The sequence below is a fragment of the Aspergillus neoniger genome, assembly GCF_003184625.1.
Source record: "Aspergillus neoniger CBS 115656 unplaced genomic scaffold BO87scaffold_5, whole genome shotgun sequence".
Taxonomy (NCBI): domain Eukaryota; kingdom Fungi; phylum Ascomycota; class Eurotiomycetes; order Eurotiales; family Aspergillaceae; genus Aspergillus; species Aspergillus neoniger.
In genome coordinates, this window is record NW_020291133.1 from 1,099,447 (window position 1) to 1,119,128 (window position 19,682).

The window sequence follows — 19,682 nt, forward strand, 5'->3', positions numbered from 1 at the left end:
GCCTTGGGAATTGCGCCATTTAACACCTGCACCCCGCTAAATAAGCTGTCGGGCTGCCTTAATGGCAGCCTTGTCATTGACCCCTGTTTGCTCCAGCAGCTGGTTCGCAGATTCGGGCTCAGACACTCGGGATCTTGGTATGCGCGAGTCAGTTGATGCAATAGATTACGTCCCTCGGAGTTACCGACGCGGGCATCTGCTCCACGCGCTGGCAACAATTTGAGTAGAGGGGTGAGGGAGCTATGGATATTTGTACGAGGCTGGATGGCTTGGGTTGCAGCAGGGATTCCCTAGTAATGGGAAACCTTCACTGTCTTTGAATTGGTCTCCAGCAACAGGCCCACCGTGTCCAGCAGCATCATGCGGCTGAAGCCTTTGCCCTAAGAGTTGACCCCGGTTATCCTGGCAGACCACCATCGTTGCTGGCAGCTTCATATCCTCTCTTTGCCAATGCTCCATCACCGTGCGGATAGTATCCCCCTTCCAGTACAAGCTCGCAATATGCAGCGGCATGATGTTGGCATATGGATCTGCTCATACTTCAATATATCTCCCACGCCTGGCCCTTGTGCAGATAACTACTTTTTACAATCAGCAGCAGAGTCATCTCATAGTTACCACAATGGACAGCTGCCCCAAGCAAAGCGCTTTTCTTATCTGGATCGATTTCCAAGACACTCAATCACCCACGCTTGGTTCTCACCTAGAAACTTAATCGCAGCAGTCAGTAACGCCATCTTCCCTGGAATTCGAAAGGCCTAAATGGTAGGCTCGGAAGCAGCAAGGCTCAGAGATCTAATATGGCCCACTGTAGCGGCATTACAATATTCTTACTCACGTAACTGGAATTGGCTTTTGGTGCCCAGTCAATGTGGCACATATTGGGCTAATTCAATACTGTTCATCCATAGACATGAATCTTCACAATAGTTTTGATCTGTAGCAGTCCAATCAATGCGTCTCTTACCATTTCTGATGAGGTATCGATATCACTTCATGGCATGAACGGCATCTACCAGCCTAATAAATACTGGCATGGAAGGAACCGGCTTTGTCCCAGTCATTTGACAGGTGAATCCCTCTTACTTGCTTCACTGTCGGTGCTTTCTATCACGTTCGATTCTTCCATCATTGGCTGTGAATCTAGAAAGCCTCAGAATTAATCTACTGTCAATAAACTGAAGATCTCCAAAGCAATGTTTCACGGTGTTCCTCGTGCAACTTCCGAGTTCCATCTCCCACACGTCCAGGTTACCCCTCCAGCTTTTATCTCTCTCTCTCTATCTTCCCTCACTTTCCTCCATCCCCTCATCCTCTTCTTAAGGGCGATCCCTTATTCTTTGTCTGATCTCAAGGATCTGTTACTGCACTCACGATGTCGGACTCTCAGGATCCTTCAGATACTGGCAAAAAGCTTCCTTTTCGCCCAGCTGCATCTAAAACCATCAACGATCCTCAGCAGACGGACCAATCACCAGAAACATCGGAAGATAAACCAGATTCGGCCCCTAACAGTCCTAAATCCCAGTCACTCGAGGAGTTGCCCATTGAGTTTGACCAGGCCAAGAAGAAAAAAAAGAAGAACAAGACGCGCCCCAAGAGCAAGCGTGGAAAGGTGAGAATGCTAACTGATGCAACGACTTGCAGCCAGACTAAGTTCTACAGAACAAGCCAACCGGCTTCGAAGAGTACTACGTCGACGCGCCCATTACCCCCGAGGAGTTTAGCGCTGAGAAGGAGCTCTACAATGTGTATGTCCCCAAACTTCCATGTTTAGCACCTGCTAACCGCAATATGCGTGAAGCTCGCGACCTCTCACCCAGTAAGTCTTGCCACCTCATGGATTTGGCACTCATACTGACTAGTCCAAGCCGGATTGAGGATGCCCTTCTACGCTACCAAAAGAATCGGCGCCTGGAGTCAGACAGAAGAGACGTCTTCCTGAAATATCTGGCGTATGGCGGGGTGAACGTCGGTCAGAGAATGTTCGGGGGGTTGGACGGCCGTGACCTTCAGCAAATGGACAGCGAACAGATCCTACAGGCGCGGTCAATGACCAGTGTAGGCAAGGACAGATCTAATCTTACCGTGGATTTTGATGCAGTCGTTCGCGGCTTTCTGTACGAGTTATACACGCCTTGAAACTATGTTTGACTGACTCCTAATAGGACTTCCTTCTTTCCATACTATTTCAATCCGGAAACCGAAGATATGATTAAGCTGGCGACAGTCACCATCCGAAACTTTCTGTCCTACCTCCTCTACCATGATGTATGCCCGGAGTACAACGATAACATCGACCAGGCAAGGAATTCGTGCGATATAGCTACAAGGGAGCTGTGGAACAATCACCAACTCATGGCCAAAAGCCCTGGTGACTTCAACTCGTGTTGCTCCTTGCTTTTCGGCGGAGAGCTCCATGACACATATGTGGAGGACAATCAATGGAAAAACTCCAAGGACGATGCGCCTCGCCTGACGACTGAGACAGCCCGCAAAATCGTCAAATTCGCCCTCGCCGGCGCGGGAGAGAATCGTCATGCCCTCCGGTTCCAGGAATTGACCGAGAATGATACGCTGTGCGCAGTGCGTATTGAGGATATTGATGGGTTTGAAATTACCGCTGTTTATCCCCCCGGAGAAGACGTCCGCGAGTTCTATCAGACGCACGCTCCTGATCTTGTTCCCGTCGGAAAGCTGCTAGCAAGGGCTTACCGAGATCCGGGTATGCCTGATTTCGACCTCAACCCGGAGGAGCAAGTGGCACAGCAGCCGGAAAAGAATTTTGAGTTCTTCATGGAGGACAATATACTTCAGTACTGCTACCCGGGAATGAAGGTAATCACTCCGGTATGGGAGTTGAACTGTGGATTCCATTATTTCGAGGATGCGTATAGAACGTATGGTTCCAACTACACCCCTCTCGTGAATGACTTGATGCTTGGATGGAAGGAGCCGAGAGATTTAGCCAAAGCAGAGAGTGATGGAGAGGATGACTCGTCTGTTACTCTGTGAGCATCGCCAGAGCAGGCCTGTCCGCGGAAGCTCAATTCTTAGGATTCTAACAGCTACTATCATAATCTCATCTTAGTCACGGCTCATTTCTAGATAGTCGAAACAAATTGATTTCTATTGGAACATATATTCATAGCACCTGCACCAGCTCAAGGCTTCAGCATCGACTTGCCGGTGGTCTTTCTACCCTCCAGATCGGTGTGAGCCTGGGCAACCTCCTCCAAGGGGTACACCTTGTGAACCTTGGCCTTGAGCTTGTTAGACAGGAGAAGCGAGAACAGCTCATTGACGTAGAACTCGAACTCCTCGCGAGTCTCAATGTAGCCGAAGAGCTGAGGCCGAGCGACCTTGACACACTTGGGGGAGAGTTTCCTATAAAGCCATCAGCATCGCACCTCACACCACGAACCAGAGTAGGAATCAACTTACTGCAAAGGCAAAGGCGGCACCGGACCACTAGCATTGCCAAACCAAACAATAGTACCCTTGCGCTTAACGCTCTCCAAGCTTCCCTCCCAAGTATCCTTACCAACCGAATCAAAAACAACATCAACGCCCTTACCACCCGTAATCTCCTTCACCTGCTTCACCCAATCCTTGCCCTCCTCGCTGCGGTAATCAATCACCACATCAGCACCCAGACTCTTCGCCAGCTGGCACTTCTCAGGGCCACCAGCCGTTCCGATGACCTTCGCACCGACGGCCTTCAGCACCTGCGTCATCAGGGTTCCCGCCCCGCCAGCCGCAGCATGCACCAGCACCCACTCATCCTTCTGCACAGGATACGTCTCCTTCGCCAACGTAAGAACCGTCAACCCACTCAGGAATGACGCCATCAGGCTCTCGTCCGTAATCCCCTCGGGGATCTTGATCGTCTTGGCCATCGGCACCGCCGTGTACTCGGCATATCCGCCAGTGCTGAGCCAGGCCACCCGATCTCCGACTTGGAAGTTGTAGGAGTTGGGGCCGTCACCCAATGCGACGATGGTACCGGCGCCCTCGCGACCCAGGATCTCGGGCTTCGCGGAGGGGTAGAGGCCTGTGCGGAAGTACGTGTCGATGTAGTTGATGCCGGAGATGTTGTTCTTCACGAGAACTTGGCCTTCCTTAGGCGTGGGAACAGGGTGGTCGGCCTTGAGTTCGAGGACTTCGGGTCCGCCGAGCTTCTCGACCAGGACGGCCTTCATGGTTTGAGGGACGGACATGGTGGTGAGGGTGCGGATGGGGGATGCGATGGGTGGGTGGAGGTGGGTGTTGATTGCGGAAAGTCTCTGAATCGCTGGGGAAGATAGTGTTAAGGTAGTAGTGGTAGTAGTGACGGATGGAATAGAGGATCGGAGAAGACGAGGAAAGACGCGATGGAGGGGCATTGGATGATTGGGGGTATTTCTAGTTGCGCGATGAGGGGTGGGACAATAGGTGGGTTAAGTATATCCGGATAGTCGGGTGGGGGGAAGGTGGAAGTTCTTCCCCCGGCTACGATTGACGGAGCTGGACAGTCCTGCTGGTTGGTTTTTTGCCGAAAGTGGACCGCGACTTGAGGCAGTCGATTCCCGTCATTTGAAGCTTGATTTTCTGCTCTTCTTCCCCGCAGTTCTTCATTATTCTGCGTTGCGTTTGCGGATATTGGGTCAGGATGTCCGATGCATCTCCGCACTGTATCACCGGGATCTGAAGCGGACCTTTCGGTCGCTGTTTGCTACTACGATTCCTGAATTTAGCTGTTTCAGCTATTCGGCAACTCTTTTCATACTCTCTGGCAATAATTCCAGAGTCCATAGAATGGCCACCTCTTCATCCGACGGAGTGACGCCATCGGCTGCAAGTCCGAACCGTCGGGGATATAGCTGACTAATGCCGGCTTCCTGCCGACGGACCGTGCCGTACACAGCTGAGTCAGGGTCTTCATAGCAACATTATACGTAGTGCGTAAATTCCCGATCGGGACATATACTCGTGCTTCTCCAGAAGTATTCCGGATTGTCTTCATCCTCCATCCATTGGGCCTTCACCCTCTTCATCCCTTCCGCGGACAACTTCATTATGCATCATCCAGTTCAGCCAGACAACTCAGCCCCCTTGTGTTACCGCCTCGCTATGCATATTGCCACCGTTTGCTCTTTCACCGTCTTTCCCACTGATGTCATAGCAGTGTCGCTTCCAACAGTGAATTGTATATCATTGGAAGCTACTGATCTCCCCAGCATCATCGGTCAGGGGGCATGCAGCTCATCCCAAAAGGTGGCACCAGTAGCTGATGACGCCCAATGTGCCGAGTTGCCCGGTATCCCTTGAGCGGAGGCTGTGTGGCTTTGCCAAAAGGCGTGTCGGGTTCACGACGTGCTGTGCCTACTGTATACTAGACCAACAATCATCCACGCCAATACTCGAAAGTGGCGCCTTTCCCGCAGACTAAAATCTCTTTCGCCCGTCAGCGTACCTAATCGGTCGACGGAAAGCGGGGATAGCGAATGAATGAATCTGCCAGCACAGGTTGTCCCACAGTCTGACAGACCACACTTGACCTCACCTGCATAGGGATGGGATGGTTTCATGAGCGACTCCTTGTTGACATGGCTAAAGGAGATCCATTCGTTCCCAACGCTTGATGTCTGGCCACGATCGCCATGTTTCAGGGCTAGCGGGATTGATTCGTTACCTGTTAACGCCCAATGTCTGAGCCCAGGCCCTGATAGGGCCACCATCCCCGGAGAGGCGCTGCCCGACCAGGTTTCCCATTGGGGTCTGTCTACTTTATATAGCCTCTCGAAAAATCCCTTCGCAACTCCCCCGATTCCTGGGGTGTGTACATCAGAAACTAACCTCTCCGTCGCTTAATACATAATTCTAGCCGCTCACAAAGGACCCCCAGGCCATCTGACTGTCTCATCTGCAAGTTGATTGACTGTTCTCTGTTCCATCTGGATCACTCCCGTGCCAATTGCTGTTTGCCGAACGCTCTTGTGTGTGTGTGTGTGTGTGTGTGTGTGTGTGTGTGTGTGTGTGTGTGTGTGCTATTTTTTCTTGCTCATCCTTTCGAGACCCTTTCTCGAGTGAGTCCGATGCTCGACGGATATATGATGCCAACTGCCCGGAAAGTATTTCTGATCCACCGTGCCACCGCAGGATAGCCCCCAGGACCGATACTTTCCCGTTGGAGCTTTGCTTTTCTTTGCTAAAAGTTCTTTGTTCTTCTGTTTTCATTACCAAATGTATTCTACCACCAAGATGAGCTTGCGCTGGCGCAAGAAGACCCACTGGCCGCCGTCGCCATGTGTGGAAGACGAAGCTGTTTCCCTCTCCCGCGAATTACACGGATCGTCCCAAATTGGAGAAATGCCCGGACTCGAAGGTGTTTGCTCCCGCGGAACCGTCGACCAATACCCAGTCCTTGTGGATGTTTTCTCTTACTCTTCATATGAGGAGACGACCGTCATCTATGAGGACTTCAGCCGTGACAGCAGCTCCGAGGACAACGTAGGGCCGCCAACCCCGGTGGATGAGAAACAGGACCCGATGCTCTACCTTGTCGGGGATGACCAGGCAGTCTCGTTGTCCGCGCCACTTGCAAGTCGAGAGAAACCCCAGGACCAACCTAAGAAGCCAGCTGTTCAGAGGCAGGACTCTACGACGCGAGGCCGCCCCAGGGCGGATACTAGAGCCCAGAGAGACAGCCCGCCTAAGAGGGATACAGCCCAGAGTTCCCGGAATGCCTCGAGAGCTTCGAACATACGCACCCCTGCCGTCACACAAAGCAAGTCTACTCCATCGTTGCCCAGGCGATTCGGGAGTGTGAAACATGGCCGCTCCGCCGACGCCCTTACCACTAAATCCGGCTACCAGTCCGACTCGGCTACAGTCAAGTCCAAGACCAAGCCTGAACCTGTGAACAAACCTGCCGCGCCTCAAACGGACAAAAAGTCGTCCACTGGACTCTCCGTGGCAGAAAGGCTCGAAGAGAAAATCCGCCAGAGACAAGAACTTCGTGCCAAGGGAGGCTCAAGCGATGTGCCGAAGACGCCTAGTCCCCCGTCTACTGATCAACCCAGTGTCCCGGTTGAACTTCCCGCGGAGCCATCCATGACCCCTGCTGTCACTGCAACGCCGAAGAGCACCGCTCCAAAAACCCGTCCTAGGTCCACGTCGACGCCCAAGGAGCCAGCTACTGACCGCCGTGCGGATGAACATGAGGCGTCCTCCTCAGCTGCAGCCCCGGCACCACAACTTCCACCACGTCCGGGATTGGCCACTAAGCCAGCAGGCCGATCAATCTCAAGCGACAAACCTCAGTCAACCGCTCAGCTGCCAGCCCGGCGGGCCGTATCTTTCCTGGATGACGTGCCGCAGAGGTCCTCGTCGCTCCCACGGACTCCCGAAGATATTCCTGAGCCACCACCACTACCACGCCGACGGAGCTCCTCACAGGACGCTGTTCGCCATCGAAGTTCATCGCAGGATGCTGTCCGTCAAACATCGCCCAAACGGCCGTTTTTCCTCCCGCCCTGCCCCAGATCGACTCCCATCGCCGGATACCAGGACTGGCACACGGTCAAGGGACTACCTCATTTGAATATTTGCCCGTCATGCATGAAGCAAATGCGCAAGTCGGAGTTCCGCGACCATTTCGTCCTGGCCAGTCCCCGATCCCGTGGAGAGAAAATCCGCTGCTCCATGAGCGAGCCCTGGACCCGACTGGCGTGGATGCAGACGCTCAAGAAGCAGCTAGATCACCTCGAACTGCTGCACCAAATTACGCGGCCACCCCTCAGCATCAAGCCGTGCCCGGGACGCATTATCACCGAGCAGCACTGGTACCGAATTGTGGACCCGGAAACGAACATGTACCTCCCGCAGTTCAATGTGTGCTCTGCATGCGTGCGGAACCTACGGGTCCTGATGCCGCAGCACCGGGACACCTTCAAGCGGAGCTCCACCAAACAGGAACGAGCCTGCGACTTTCTGACAGACAGCCCGCGGTTTGTCCGGTACATCGACTGCCTGGACATAGCGGCCAACCGCGCCGACCAGGAACATATGCTGCGTCCCGACGTAACCGAGTTCCTCTCGTACGCTCGACGCAAGGTAGTGCTGCGGGACTGTCGGCGGGACCGACGGATCCTCAGCACGTGGCACTACATGCCGCAACTGCCAGAGCTGACAGTGTGCGAGGACTGCTACGATGACGTGGTGTGGCCGTTGGTCCGGGCCAAACATCCCATCGCGCGCAAGTTCTCGACGTCCATGCGACTGCTCCCTGGCGACGGACCATCTCGGTGCCGCGAAGCAAGCTGTCAGCTGTACTCCCCGCGCATGCGCGCCAAGTTCGCAGAGGCGGTACAGTCGAACGACCTGATGTATCTGAAGCAGGTGGCGCTGCGCCGGCGCGACGCCGAGCAACGCTACCGGGACCGGGAGGAGGAATTGCTGGAAGACGCGAGTCGAGGATACGACGTGGAGGGAGAGATGCGGCGCAACGTGGAGGAATGGAAGCGAAACGAGTAGTTCAATACCATGTATTTCTTTGTTCGTGTGTGTGTGATTTTGTCAGGAACCCGCCTGTATGTTAGTGTTGATGATACCTGTACACCTGATATCCAATCCAATCAATCAATCAACCTCCTTCCCCCCATCACTAGAACCACCACCACCAGCATTATTAGCAGCATCAACAATCCCCATCGCCTCGCCCAACCCAACAATCCTAAACCCCCTATCCCTCAAAACCGGCAACACCCTCCTCAACCCCTCAACCGTCCAACTCCTCCGATCATGCATCACAACAATACTCCCCTCCCTAACCAAACTCCTCACATGCCACGCATTCACCCCCGCCCACCCAATCTGCGCATCATGCGGATACACACTCCCAAGCACAATCCTATACCCAAGCCCCCTTACCAGCTCCCTCATCCACCCGGAGAAGAACCCCGACCCAGGTCTAAACCACTTCCGCACCACCCCCCTCCCATCCCTCGGCCGTTCCACCCCAACCTCCTCATACACCCTCGCAATCACCCCCTCCACCTCCTGCATCTCCTGCTCCAGCACCTCCCTCCCCAGCGACACAGATGGCTCGTCGTGCATCGCGTGGTTCCCTAGTTCCATCCCGCTCTTCACTAGCGTGTGTAAGATCCCCTCCCGGCCGGGGATCTGTGACCCGATGAGGAAGAATGTCGCCCGCGCGTTGTATTCTTGGAGTACGTGTAGGATGTCGAGGGTGTAGGCGCTGGGGGAGTCGTCGATGGTTAGGGCGATGAGTTTCTCTTTCGGTGCTTCTTTTCCTCCTGTATTTTGTTTGCTTTTGGGATTGGGGTTGGGAAGTCGTGGTATCTCCCATAATGTATCCGGGTACTTCTCCGCCATAGAGCGGATTAGGGCGTGCGGTGGTCGGTAGATTATGTATAGGGGGAGGAGGGCGAGGAGGATGAGCAGGAGGATGAGCAATGGGAGGAGCATGGTTAGGGTGCGGGTGCGGCGGTGTCGGGAGCGGAGGTGTGGGATGCGTGCGATGAGGGTTGTGAATGGGATGGCGAGGACGCGGAGGGGGAAGAGGAGGAGGGAGGTTGGGTGCAGGCGGGGCATGCTTTGCTTTGCTTTTCTTTGCTTTGCTTGTGCTTTGGGTGGGTGGTTCTTTGGGTATGTGGTGAGGATGGTGTGCGGAGGTGAGTTGGGGTGCGGTTGTTGTTGTGTGTAGTATTTGTGGGTGGGGGGTGGAAGGCCGGTGTAGCGAGTGGATGGTGTCAGGCCATGGTGAATGTGTGTCTGTGGAGGAATATCAAGGAGAGTTAATGTAAGCGTAATGTGTTCGACGATGTGATTTGGTGAGGAGGTTGAAATTGGGGAAATGTCAGGAGGCGGAGCGGAGGTATGCGGCGATCCCGTTGGAGCTTGTCTGGTATGTATGTAAGGGATCTAGACCTTGCTGGGGTAGATACGACAAGAAGATGGAGTTTGGATATGCAATACAATATTCTGCCATAATATATCTGCTATGTAACTAGGTATTATCCCACTAATCCCACCACCTCTCCAGGCCATTTCTTCCCCCATACAATCGCCCGCGGTGGCACGCGACCCCCAACCGGCGCCAGCACTCGGATCTTACCCTTCTCCGCGTCCACGTCCGCCACGTACAGGAAGCCCATGATGCTGGCATCGCGCACATCCGCCGGGCTGGCCGTCGAGCTTGCATGTGTGATGGCCAGCAGCGAATTAGCCAGCGCTGTCGGCGCAGGAGGTAGCACCTTCTTCAGTGGCACGTTGGACGACCCAGCCGGCGTCACCGTCTCCTTCACCGGTCCAGCAATCCCAGGCAGCGTCGGTGCCACCGGGGTCTCTTCCTGTGGAGTCTGTCCCAGGTCCACGTCGTTGCTTCCACCGGGGAGGAAGGCATTGCCGGTACCCAGCTGCGACGGGTCGTACTCATCTTCATCCTCCTCTGCCGAGGCGATGGTGTAGTTGTAGACCGCTAAAGCGCCAAAGTCCAGCTGTTGCGCATGCGGCGACAACGTAACATTCGTCGATGACGACGACGCAGACAGTGACAGCGCTGCTGATGCTGTTGAAGGAATTGGGTTGCCGAAGAAGTATGTCCGGATCTGCGACTCGCTGACAGCCTTCATGAACGCCGCATCGCGATCAACACAACCTCCGGACTTGGACAGCTTGATCACCGAAATGCGCTCATCCGACGCCGCTGCAGACGCACTGGCCGTAGGCTTGTTATCAAAGTTCTTCATCATTATGCTGTACAGTCGCTCGGAGCCAATAACCAGAATCGTCGTAACTGTGCCAAATATGTCAGCGCATACACCCTCACCAGGATCAAAGAAAAACTCACTCGCAAACTCCGTCACAATATGATTAATCATCTCGACATTTCCAGCCTTACTCTGACTCAAAATCCCCGGCGTATCCACAATAATCCCCGTCTCTCTAGCATCCTCATCCTCGGCCATCCTCCCTGTCACCGACAGTGCCAACCTCGACACGATAGACTTATACACCGACCCATCGGCCTCCAACGGATTCTGCATCGGATAGAAATACACCAAAGGCAATTTCACTGGCACCGCACTCGGCCCGGACATAGGACTACTTCCCCAGCCTTCCTCAACATCAATCATCGTCCGGAACGCCGTAGCCGTCAACGTCCCCGGAACACTCAACATTCCCTCCGTAGGATCCAAATTCACCACCAGCGGCTGCCGGCCCACCTTAGTCGCATACGCCGTCAAGATCTTCGAAAGACTCGTCTTGCCCGCATCTTCAGGGCCGAGAATCAGTACCCGCGGACCATCCTTTCCCGTCGCCTTGGCCTCCTGTCGTAGGGTCTCCAGCGCAAAATGCACGTTCGCATATTCAATCATCGGTGTTTCCTCAGCCACGTACTCGCTCTGGCAACCGCCCGCGCCGAGTCCGCGCGTCGCTGTTCCATTCGTACCGCCTGGGGCGAGACTGTCCAGGCCGGTGATGGCCTCTCCGGCGCTGACTTCTAGCGTGCATCCATGCCAGGTGTAGATTGCTGCTTTGGTGCCGGAGAAGGTGTAGGTTTGGGAGGGGGCTAGTTCGGTACCGAAGAGTTCGGCGGTTCCGGCTAAGAGCTAGTTCTCCAGGTGGTAGATATGTCAGTCAGCTGTCTCTTTTTGTGAATTGGGGAGATATGGAGATTGCTTGAGGAGCGGGGGTTATGGTAGCTCACCTTTACGCGGACGGTCGTGCCAAAGGCGACTTCGAACCGCCACTCGGAGCCCTTGGAGAGGCTGATCTGAGAGGGCGGGGCGGGGGCGAACTCGCGGTTCGCCGAGGGTTGTGTTAGATCGAGACCGGGGAGCGACATGGCATCGCCTGGATAATTGGGTTCGTTATCTGGAGTGTGGTATGCGGACTGGAGTTTCTGGTAGAGCTCCGAACAGGCGGAGAGAATGACGATGTTTAGCCTGTTTGCAGGACGGAACCGTCCCGACTGGTTCGCGTCAGCAGGACATCTTACTACTATTATCTTTAAGATATCTATATTATACTTTAACTGCTACACGGAATACCTACTAGGGCAATGTTCAATTCATATTTACTGCATATCCATCATTTGCAAATCTACCTAACAATGACATAACTCCGAACACAATCCAGTCAAACCATCCCGATTGCATCACGACTCCAGGGTACAGCCCCGGTCCAAATGGTGTAGAACAGAAAATAGAAAAAGGAAAAGAAAACCACATTATAGAGGCGTATATCAGGTATCCAGGAGATAATAAGAAACGGCATAGATAATGAACGAAACGAACCCAAGGCTTTCCTCGATCGCCAGGACCTCACCGGCCAATCCCCCGTGCGAACCACATCACTCGCACCCAGACGGCATCATTAGTAAAGAAATATTCGCAGCCAATACGATACATCAAGAATCACTTCAATTGGGACTTAGGGATCGTGATGCGCTCGGGTGGATTGGCCAAAGCCTGAACTCGGATGAAATTCCAGAGTAGGGGCAAATTGTGAACGGATAAGGAACAGCTTCTGCTGTTTCTCCATTAAGCATCGTTCAAAACCATAGCAGTTGGGGAATAAGGGGGATATTTTCCAAAGGGGGTGGAATCGATGGCGGATTTGTCCAGACTTGAGCTGGAAGTGGGCAAGCCGACACGGCGCATAATCACGACAATTTTGCTTCCAGATTGGCTAGGGTGTTTAGAAGAAATACGGGATCGAGGCGCTGTAAATCAGGTTAGCAATATACTTGAAAGATTTGGCGTCATGCAAGACTTACGCAAGCGCAAAGGCAGCCGTAACGCCAACAAGAGCACGGTTCCGCACGCGCTCCTGCTTGAGCTTTTCCTCCAGAACCTTGGCCCTCTTCACACGGAGGGTCTTGGCTTCCTCATCTTCTTCCTCGTCATCGTCGCTGAGCACTTCCGTCTTGCGCTTCTGGGCTGCCTTGGCCGACGAGGGCTCCGCCGTCTCGGTCTGAAGCTTGACCGCCTCTTCTACCATTTCTTTCGCCTTGGCGATCATCTGCTCGGTATCGGCAGCAGACGGTGCCTCAGGAAGGCTGATAGGCATCTCAACGGAAACGGTGGTCTGGGAGGTTTTGGCCTCATCAACAGTCTCCGCGTTGGTCTCAACATCGACCTTGACCTTCTCACGTTCCTGCTCCTCCTTCTCGTCGGGCTCTTCCGCACGAGCAGCCGTCCTCTTCGCCTTGGATGCGGATGCCGGTTTCTTCGGGGTAGGAGCGGGCTTCTCGTCGCCGTCCACTTCAACGCTCTGATGAACGGTGCCGGTGACCGATTCCGACTCCACGGTGGAAGCCGTCAAGTCCAAAGAAGACTGAAGGCTGGCGTTGGCAGCACTAGTCGCCGCAGCGTTGGCCTCTTTCATGGCGCGAGTCTGGCGGGGCTTACGCGGGGAGGTCGACTTCTTGCTTGGAGAAGCAGACCGTCCCCTACGGAGGCGTGGTGCAGTGAGAATGGCCGGGGCTTCGATCGGCGGCAAATCAAACCGAGGTGGCGGGGTAATTTGCTTCTTCGCGGACGAGGGGCTTTGAACGATGTCGGTAGGATCGAGAAGGGCCCTAACCCAGTCGTACATTTGATACTCCTTTGCCAACTCAAGGGCTGAAAGTAATCAGAACAATGTTCATATCTGCTGAAGTGTGATACTTACCAAGCAGAGGCGAGATCCAAACATTGCCGGCGATCTCGTCTTCGCTAGTCTCTGTCCGGGTCTTCAGATACTCCCGCTCAGACCGTTCTTCATCGAGCTTTGCCCAAGGGAAGGCAATCTTGAACATTCCAGTAGCACTGACAAATCCATCTTTGCTACGTCTCTATAGCGACAGGTCAACAACCATTCTATGACATCACGTTTCATTCATTCTCGGCCATCCTTACCATCAAAAAGTAAGTTTCGGGATGCTGTTGAGGCGAGTGTGAGGGGAAAATCTCAGAGCCCTTGAGGTCTCTAGGCAGCGGCGCGCGCAAGTGTGCATACTCGAAGGGGCCGAGGTTTTCAGGCTTTGTCGCATTTGACGTGCCAACCTGGGTGGGTTTCACGGCGAGGTTGGTCTTTCCCAGACGACGGCGCGAAAGAAGTTCATCGTCTGATGTCGCAGGAGGTAGAAGGAGACAGATTAGTCTGCGCACGCTTTGGTGGAGATATCGGCATGCCACGATCGAGTCTGAGCTCGGGCGCTAGCTGGAGTAGTAACTTACAAGCAGGAGCCACGTCCGCAAGGATGAGAGGGTTGTTTTTCTTCGGCAATGAGCGCACCATGATGAATGATCAGGCTCGCGAGCAGGGTCAATGGAGAAGCGAGGGGTATCGGATGAGGGTTGGTGATGAGAGAAGATGCGTCGCCAAAACGGCGGCCACGTTGCAGGCGCGTCTGTCGGCGCTCTCCAGGCGAGGTAGGTCGCGAAAGCAAACACGGCACCACAAGAGGGCGCACAGAGACAAACACCGCGGGTTGAGATGAGCGGGTGATGGATAGGAACGCTCAGGCAGAGAGCCGCGACGACCCAGGTGATAATGGAATGGAAGTCAGGGCGCGGGTTCGATAAGCAGGATCAAAGAAATGCGTAGGGGAAGGAAAATAATCAGGGAATCGAAAGCAAATTGGGGAGGGCGATTGATTCCCACCGTGACCGGCTGTGACCGTCTGGGAATCCCCACAGTACCGCGCTACTGTGACACCACTGCAGCAGTGAACCAATAATAATTTTAGCTCTTGGTGGGGCAAGCCAAAACAGCAAGTATCTGCGGTGCCGGCCCATCCCCCGGTATCTGTTGTGACGTGTTTGGCTCATCATGGTATCGCTGCCTTGACGCCTCACCGCTGCCGGTTGTCCCCGTGACGCCCATCCATTATGATTTTTGTTGTTTCGGGTTCCTTGTAATGGGTCCCATGGCTGCGGTTCGCGTAAGGTATTTACTTAATCTACTTATTCTACCAGAAGAACCTTCCTTTACTGGTTCAAGCCCAAGGCAATGATTCAATCGTATTGAAATTAATTCATGAATTTGTATTAGGTGCTGAGTTGGGCCACCCGCATACACCATGCATAATGCCTATGCGCAATATGCCGTGAGTCGGACATTCGGGCAACTTGGGTTTGGTGCATTCGGGGCACTGGATTCGAATGAAACACGCCCACCATCATGTCTGCAGAGCATGAAACAGCTTAACCACTGGCTTAGTATTTCTTCCAATTGCTGAAGCAATATTTCTAAATGAGTAATTAGTACTACTAGTAGTAACCTGAGCAGTCGAACTCCGGACTTGTCTAAGACATATTATTGAACTAGCAAGTAGTTAGTAGTATACCAGTGATATAAATAACCTAACTACTATGGCCATTCATATGATAGTGAGGTAGCTCAGCCCAGCCACTACTAGTATCATTAGGTACATCTTGAAGCACATTGGATAATAATAGTAGAGCCTCAATCGAGTTGGATGAATTAAGTACAGCACGCAAACCCACCATCTCTCGCCCAATCGTCAGAGTCAGACTTCATCACCGGGAATTAGGCGTGGATGAGGAAATAAGCTACTGTCAATTGCACGGCAGCCATCCGGATAAAGAGGCTTAAACTGAGCAGATGAATGGATAGTTAACAAGCATCTATAAGAGTATTTCCAAGATAGTATCCCATCCAAACCAATCGAACCCGAGCTAAAAATTCACCTCCAAGTGCAGTTAATACTCAATGGTAGATACCAGACTGTAGTAGCAGTTCTATGACATCTCATCTCCGGCATTCCATCCAGGGAGATGGACCTCGGTGTTTGTATAACAACCTAGCATGGTCTCATTTCTCGTCAGGATCGTGAGAGTCAAAAGAAGGATCAAGATCCCCAAATTATCATCCGTTCCAAAAATACCCATTGCGTGGCCTGTTCCATGGATTGCTCTGGCTCCCCTTAATCTTTCGGCGGACACCAGGCAAGAAGAAGGTCTGGTCTGGCCCATCCACTTCCATCCACTCCCATCCAACTCCTCCACCGCCTTTCTACCCCCCCACTTGTTACTTTAGTCCACTGCTTCCACTCCAAAACATCCCTAAACAATTCTCTCCTCAGCAGTTTCCTGTATTCCTATCGTCTGGTACGTGATGTGCGATGTTCCTTAGTCTCCTCTGACGAAGACTCACCTTTTCCTAGTCTATATATCCCGTTTGCGAGGATCAATATCAGCATTTTCCTTCCCATTTCCCCCCTATCTCCAAATACCCCACCAACAACAATAATCATGCCCGAGCACGAAGAAGATCTCGTTGCCTCCCAGACCGAGGGTTTCAAGGTCGGAGAGAAGAAGACCATTGAAGAGTACCAGAACCTTGGTATGTGCTATCTACGCTCGCCTGCCCCTCTCCCTGGGAATCCGATACCCCTCCCACTCCCCGTGGTAGTAGCCTCGTGGCATCCAACATCGCCGCCGCCCCCTTGCTTGCTGCTCCAGTCCCGTCAAATGTACATCGCAAGCATTCCTGACACTCCACCGTGGAAAATTGGAGATCGTGTCTCTTGCATAACCCTATTCTCTCCATTGAAACCATCCACCCGCCTTGATTCTGTCTAATTCAGAACATTCACAGACGCGAACGACGAGTCTCTCAACCGCTGGAAGGCCTCCCTGGGTCTGGCCACTGGAACTCCCATTGGCGACCCCAATGACCCCAGAAAGTGCATCATCAAGTCTCTTGCCCTGGAGGTGGAGGGACGCCCCGATGTTGTGATTGACCTGTCTACTCCCAATGCGCTCGAGACCCTCAAGGACAAGCCCTTCACGATCAAGGAGGGTGCCACCTTCCACATCAAGGTCGTCTTCCAGGTGCACCATGAGGTTCTGAGCGGTCTCAAGTACCTTCAGGTGGTGAAGCGCAAGGGTATCAGAGTTAGCAAGGACGAGGAGATGCTGGTAAGTGCTCTAATCTCGACGCGCGTGGTAGGATGTAAACCATGTACTCACTCGCTTATAGGGAAGCTACGCCCCCAGCACCACCGACAAGCCCGTTTACGAGAAGAAGTGTAAGCCAGAACCCTCTACAAAAAAAGACCAAAAATAGAGACATGGCAGTAACTAACTCAACCCAGTCAACGCCGAGGAAGCCCCCTCGGGCATGATGTTCCGTGGCCACTACAACGCCGTGTCCAAGTTCGTCGACGACGACAACCACACCCACCTCCAGTTCGAGTGGTCCTTCGACATCGCCAAGGACTGGTAGAAAGAATGAAATGAATTTTGTCGTTTAGAAATAGTCAGTCGGACTGGCTCTGCTTTCTGGCTTTTCCCATCACAACTTTCTTTCTCTCTTTCTTTTCCACCCTCTCATATATGAAACTATGAACTGTTTACCCTGCCTACCCATATCATACTCCATGAGAAGCGCAAGCACATCACACCATATCCCTGCCTTTTCTTCGCAGTTTTACTAGCGTTGGACCTACCTACCTATCCGCATCTTACTATTGTCCGAGTTCTGGAATACAATATTAGATTTTACAACTCTTTTATTGTCTGCAAGGTTTTTCTTGATGAATGGCCTTGAGTATTCTGAGATTAGAATCGCCCAATCTACTACATCCCGATAACCGCATACCATGCATACATACTAAGGGCCGTTTTGCGTGCGGCCCGGCCCGGTCCTATCCTGTCCTGGGCCTTTTTCTTTTTTCTGTTTCTCCCCTCTGGGAACCGACAAATCCTGTGTGACTAACTAATTTTCTAAATTTTCTAACTGCATCTTGCTGTCGTACATCGCACCATGGGATATTTGTCTATAAATGCCTGTGATATTTACCAAACTCCCCAAGAAGATCCATGAATGATGTGTAAGAGGATGTGGGTTTGAAAAAATAGACACAAGAAAAGAAAGGGAAAGAAGCAAAAACAACAGCAAAAAAGCAACCTCAGGCAAAAAAAGTAAAAAGAATCGAGAAAAAAAGAAAACAGAAAGGAAAAAGATAAGAAGGGTATCACAGAAAGTAGTCAATCACCGGACTCTGGCCATCCTTGTTCTGCTGCGCCTGCTGCTCGCCCCGATGGATATCATTTTCCGGCGCGGCGTCAAAAATATTGAAATACCGTTCGCCTGTATCACTGACCTCCAGGACACTAGCTAGGTTTCCGCACCGGTAACAGTAATTCGGTGCACTCCAGACCGTACTGAGCCGGTCATCGTAGAGAACTTGATAACCCTCCTGACACAGCTGGTGAGCCCGTAGGATATGCGACATGCTGTTGACCTCGAGGAATTTGCGGACCACCTGCGCACCGAACGTATAGCCCGCTCCACGCGGCGACAGGGAGAATTCATCCCGTTCGGTGTCGGGATCCGACCAAACTAGATCAGCCATGGGACCTTCGTGTGGGATTTCGCGGAACCGGTCGATGATTTTGATTTGGTCGATGGAGTGGATGGATGGGGATAGGCCGCCGTGGACGCAGAAGATCTGGTCATTGATGACCACGCTGAGGGTCAGGAAGTCGAACATATCCGTGAAGTAATGCCAGACGTTGGCATTGCCGTATTTGCGCGCGCATTCCGTGTAGAATCCGTATGATTGCGTTACACCACGCGACTCGTGATTGCCGCGGATAAGATGGACGCGCTGGGGGTATCGCAGTTTCAAGCACACGAGGAGGGAGATGGTCTCCACGCTGAACAAGCCTCGATCCACGTAGTCGCCTGTTTGAATTGGAAGAAAGAACGTCGGTCAGCACTCATTCACACATAAACCGTATTCTGTCTGGGGATCGGCACGCCTTTTCTTGTTGCTGCCCATTACCCTTCTTTCCCCGCCAACCACCAGTATGATATCACGCGGAATACTAACCAAGAAACAAGTAATTTGTATTGGGACAGAATCCTCCGATCTTGAATATCTCAATCATGTCGAAGAACTGTCCGTGGATATCTCCGACCACCGTGACCGGAGCCGCAATGTGGACGACATTGCTCTCTTTCATCAACAATTCCTTCGCCTTGGCGCATATCGCTTCGATCACCGAGTCTGCCAGCAACTCTTTCCGGTAGAGTCTCTCAATGCACTCGTCGAGGTCGATACTAGCTGATCCAATGGTGAGGGGCCGCACAGGACGAGTAGAGGAAAGAATGCTTACCTGGTAATCCAGGCATTTCGGAGCAGATATATTAATCAACTCAGGAGATTCAAAGATATCTGTATATTCATGCAGCACGCAACGTTCAATTGCGCTCAATAATAGGAAATGGAGGCTCAGAAGTCCACCGTAAGTCGTGTACAGGTTCCCAAAAAGAAGGAGAAATGATCAACGGCTGGAAAACACCGCTTTTATAAGCGGAGAGTGAATAGTAGTCGTTCCGGTTCGCGAAGGGATATGTTTGTGTGAGAGGTTCCTGCAGTAGCTCGCATCATGGCCAACGGCACACAGTACGCAGGAGCAGGAGTGAGCGTCTCACAGGGGGGGACCTGTGACCGGTGAGGGAAGAGCAGGGTCTAGACGCGGGTTCGGAGGGGTGTGAGTATAATGTCGGAGAGCTTGCGCTGCACTTAATCCATATTTCGGAAAGACTCTGTACTTCTAACAGATGGGGATGAAGCAAACCAGGATTATCGACAGGCACAAAGCCCATTCAACCCGCCGAGGGATTCCTGGCCACATTCTGCCGGGTGGCAC

At 52.8% G+C, this 19,682-nt stretch overlaps 8 protein-coding genes across 8 annotated transcripts; 3 read left to right on the plus strand and 5 right to left on the minus strand.

The window, feature by feature from the left end:
• Positions 1-1,375: 1,375 nt before the first annotated feature.
• Positions 1,376-3,015, plus strand: BO87DRAFT_300473 (uncharacterized protein; the record flags this gene model as incomplete). The annotated part of the gene is made up of 5 exons (XM_025619132.1): positions 1,376-1,615; positions 1,666-1,751; positions 1,805-1,822; positions 1,872-2,120; positions 2,169-3,015. 5 exons carry the CDS (start codon positions 1,376-1,378, stop codon positions 3,013-3,015), a joined length of 1,440 nt encoding a protein of 479 aa, XP_025483468.1.
• Positions 3,016-3,164: 149 nt separating this feature from the next.
• BO87DRAFT_422844 (quinone oxidoreductase family protein) lies at positions 3,165-4,220 on the minus strand (the record flags this gene model as incomplete). Its single annotated transcript, XM_025627136.1, has 2 exons — positions 3,165-3,387; positions 3,445-4,220. 2 exons carry the CDS (start codon positions 4,218-4,220, stop codon positions 3,165-3,167), a joined length of 999 nt encoding a protein of 332 aa, XP_025483469.1.
• A 1,730-nt stretch (positions 4,221-5,950) lies between these two features.
• On the plus strand, positions 5,951-8,612 carry BO87DRAFT_373652 (uncharacterized protein). Its single transcript, XM_025622598.1, has one exon. The coding sequence runs from the start codon at positions 6,226-6,228 to the stop codon at positions 8,515-8,517; it is 2,292 nt and encodes a 763-aa protein (XP_025483470.1). The 5' UTR covers positions 5,951-6,225; the 3' UTR covers positions 8,518-8,612.
• Positions 8,613-8,658: 46 nt separating this feature from the next.
• BO87DRAFT_289166 (chitin deacetylase CDA4) lies at positions 8,659-9,597 on the minus strand (the record flags this gene model as incomplete). The annotated part of the gene is made up of 1 exon (XM_025618951.1): positions 8,659-9,597. A coding segment is annotated over one exon (939 nt), but the record flags the coding sequence as incomplete, so codon positions are not given.
• A 402-nt stretch (positions 9,598-9,999) lies between these two features.
• BO87DRAFT_352243 (cleavage polyadenylation factor subunit CLP1) lies at positions 10,000-11,894 on the minus strand. The gene is made up of 3 exons (XM_025621174.1): positions 11,717-11,894; positions 10,856-11,618; positions 10,000-10,801 (listed from the first exon to the last, which is right to left on the minus strand). Exons 1-3 carry the CDS (start codon positions 11,852-11,854, stop codon positions 10,020-10,022), a joined length of 1,683 nt encoding a protein of 560 aa, XP_025483472.1. The 5' UTR covers positions 11,855-11,894; the 3' UTR covers positions 10,000-10,019.
• Positions 11,895-12,708: 814 nt separating this feature from the next.
• BO87DRAFT_394215 (KilA-N domain-containing protein) lies at positions 12,709-14,292 on the minus strand (the record flags this gene model as incomplete). Its single annotated transcript, XM_025625105.1, has 5 exons — positions 12,709-12,733; positions 12,788-13,634; positions 13,684-13,846; positions 13,911-14,197; positions 14,232-14,292. The coding sequence occupies 5 exons, from the start codon at positions 14,290-14,292 to the stop codon at positions 12,709-12,711; spliced, it is 1,383 nt and encodes a 460-aa protein (XP_025483473.1).
• Positions 14,293-16,032: 1,740 nt separating this feature from the next.
• On the plus strand, positions 16,033-17,738 carry BO87DRAFT_373656 (rho GDP-dissociation inhibitor). Its single transcript, XM_025622599.1, has 5 exons — positions 16,033-16,127; positions 16,184-16,362; positions 16,618-16,940; positions 17,002-17,050; positions 17,117-17,738. The coding sequence occupies exons 2-5, from the start codon at positions 16,272-16,274 to the stop codon at positions 17,245-17,247; spliced, it is 594 nt and encodes a 197-aa protein (XP_025483474.1). The 5' UTR covers positions 16,033-16,127; positions 16,184-16,271; the 3' UTR covers positions 17,248-17,738.
• Positions 17,739-17,866: 128 nt separating this feature from the next.
• BO87DRAFT_192904 (serine/threonine-protein phosphatase) lies at positions 17,867-19,605 on the minus strand. Its single transcript, XM_025618496.1, has 3 exons — positions 19,146-19,605; positions 18,860-19,093; positions 17,867-18,711 (listed from the first exon to the last, which is right to left on the minus strand). Exons 1-3 carry the CDS (start codon positions 19,159-19,161, stop codon positions 17,999-18,001), a joined length of 963 nt encoding a protein of 320 aa, XP_025483475.1. The 5' UTR covers positions 19,162-19,605; the 3' UTR covers positions 17,867-17,998.
• Positions 19,606-19,682: the final 77 nt, after the last annotated feature.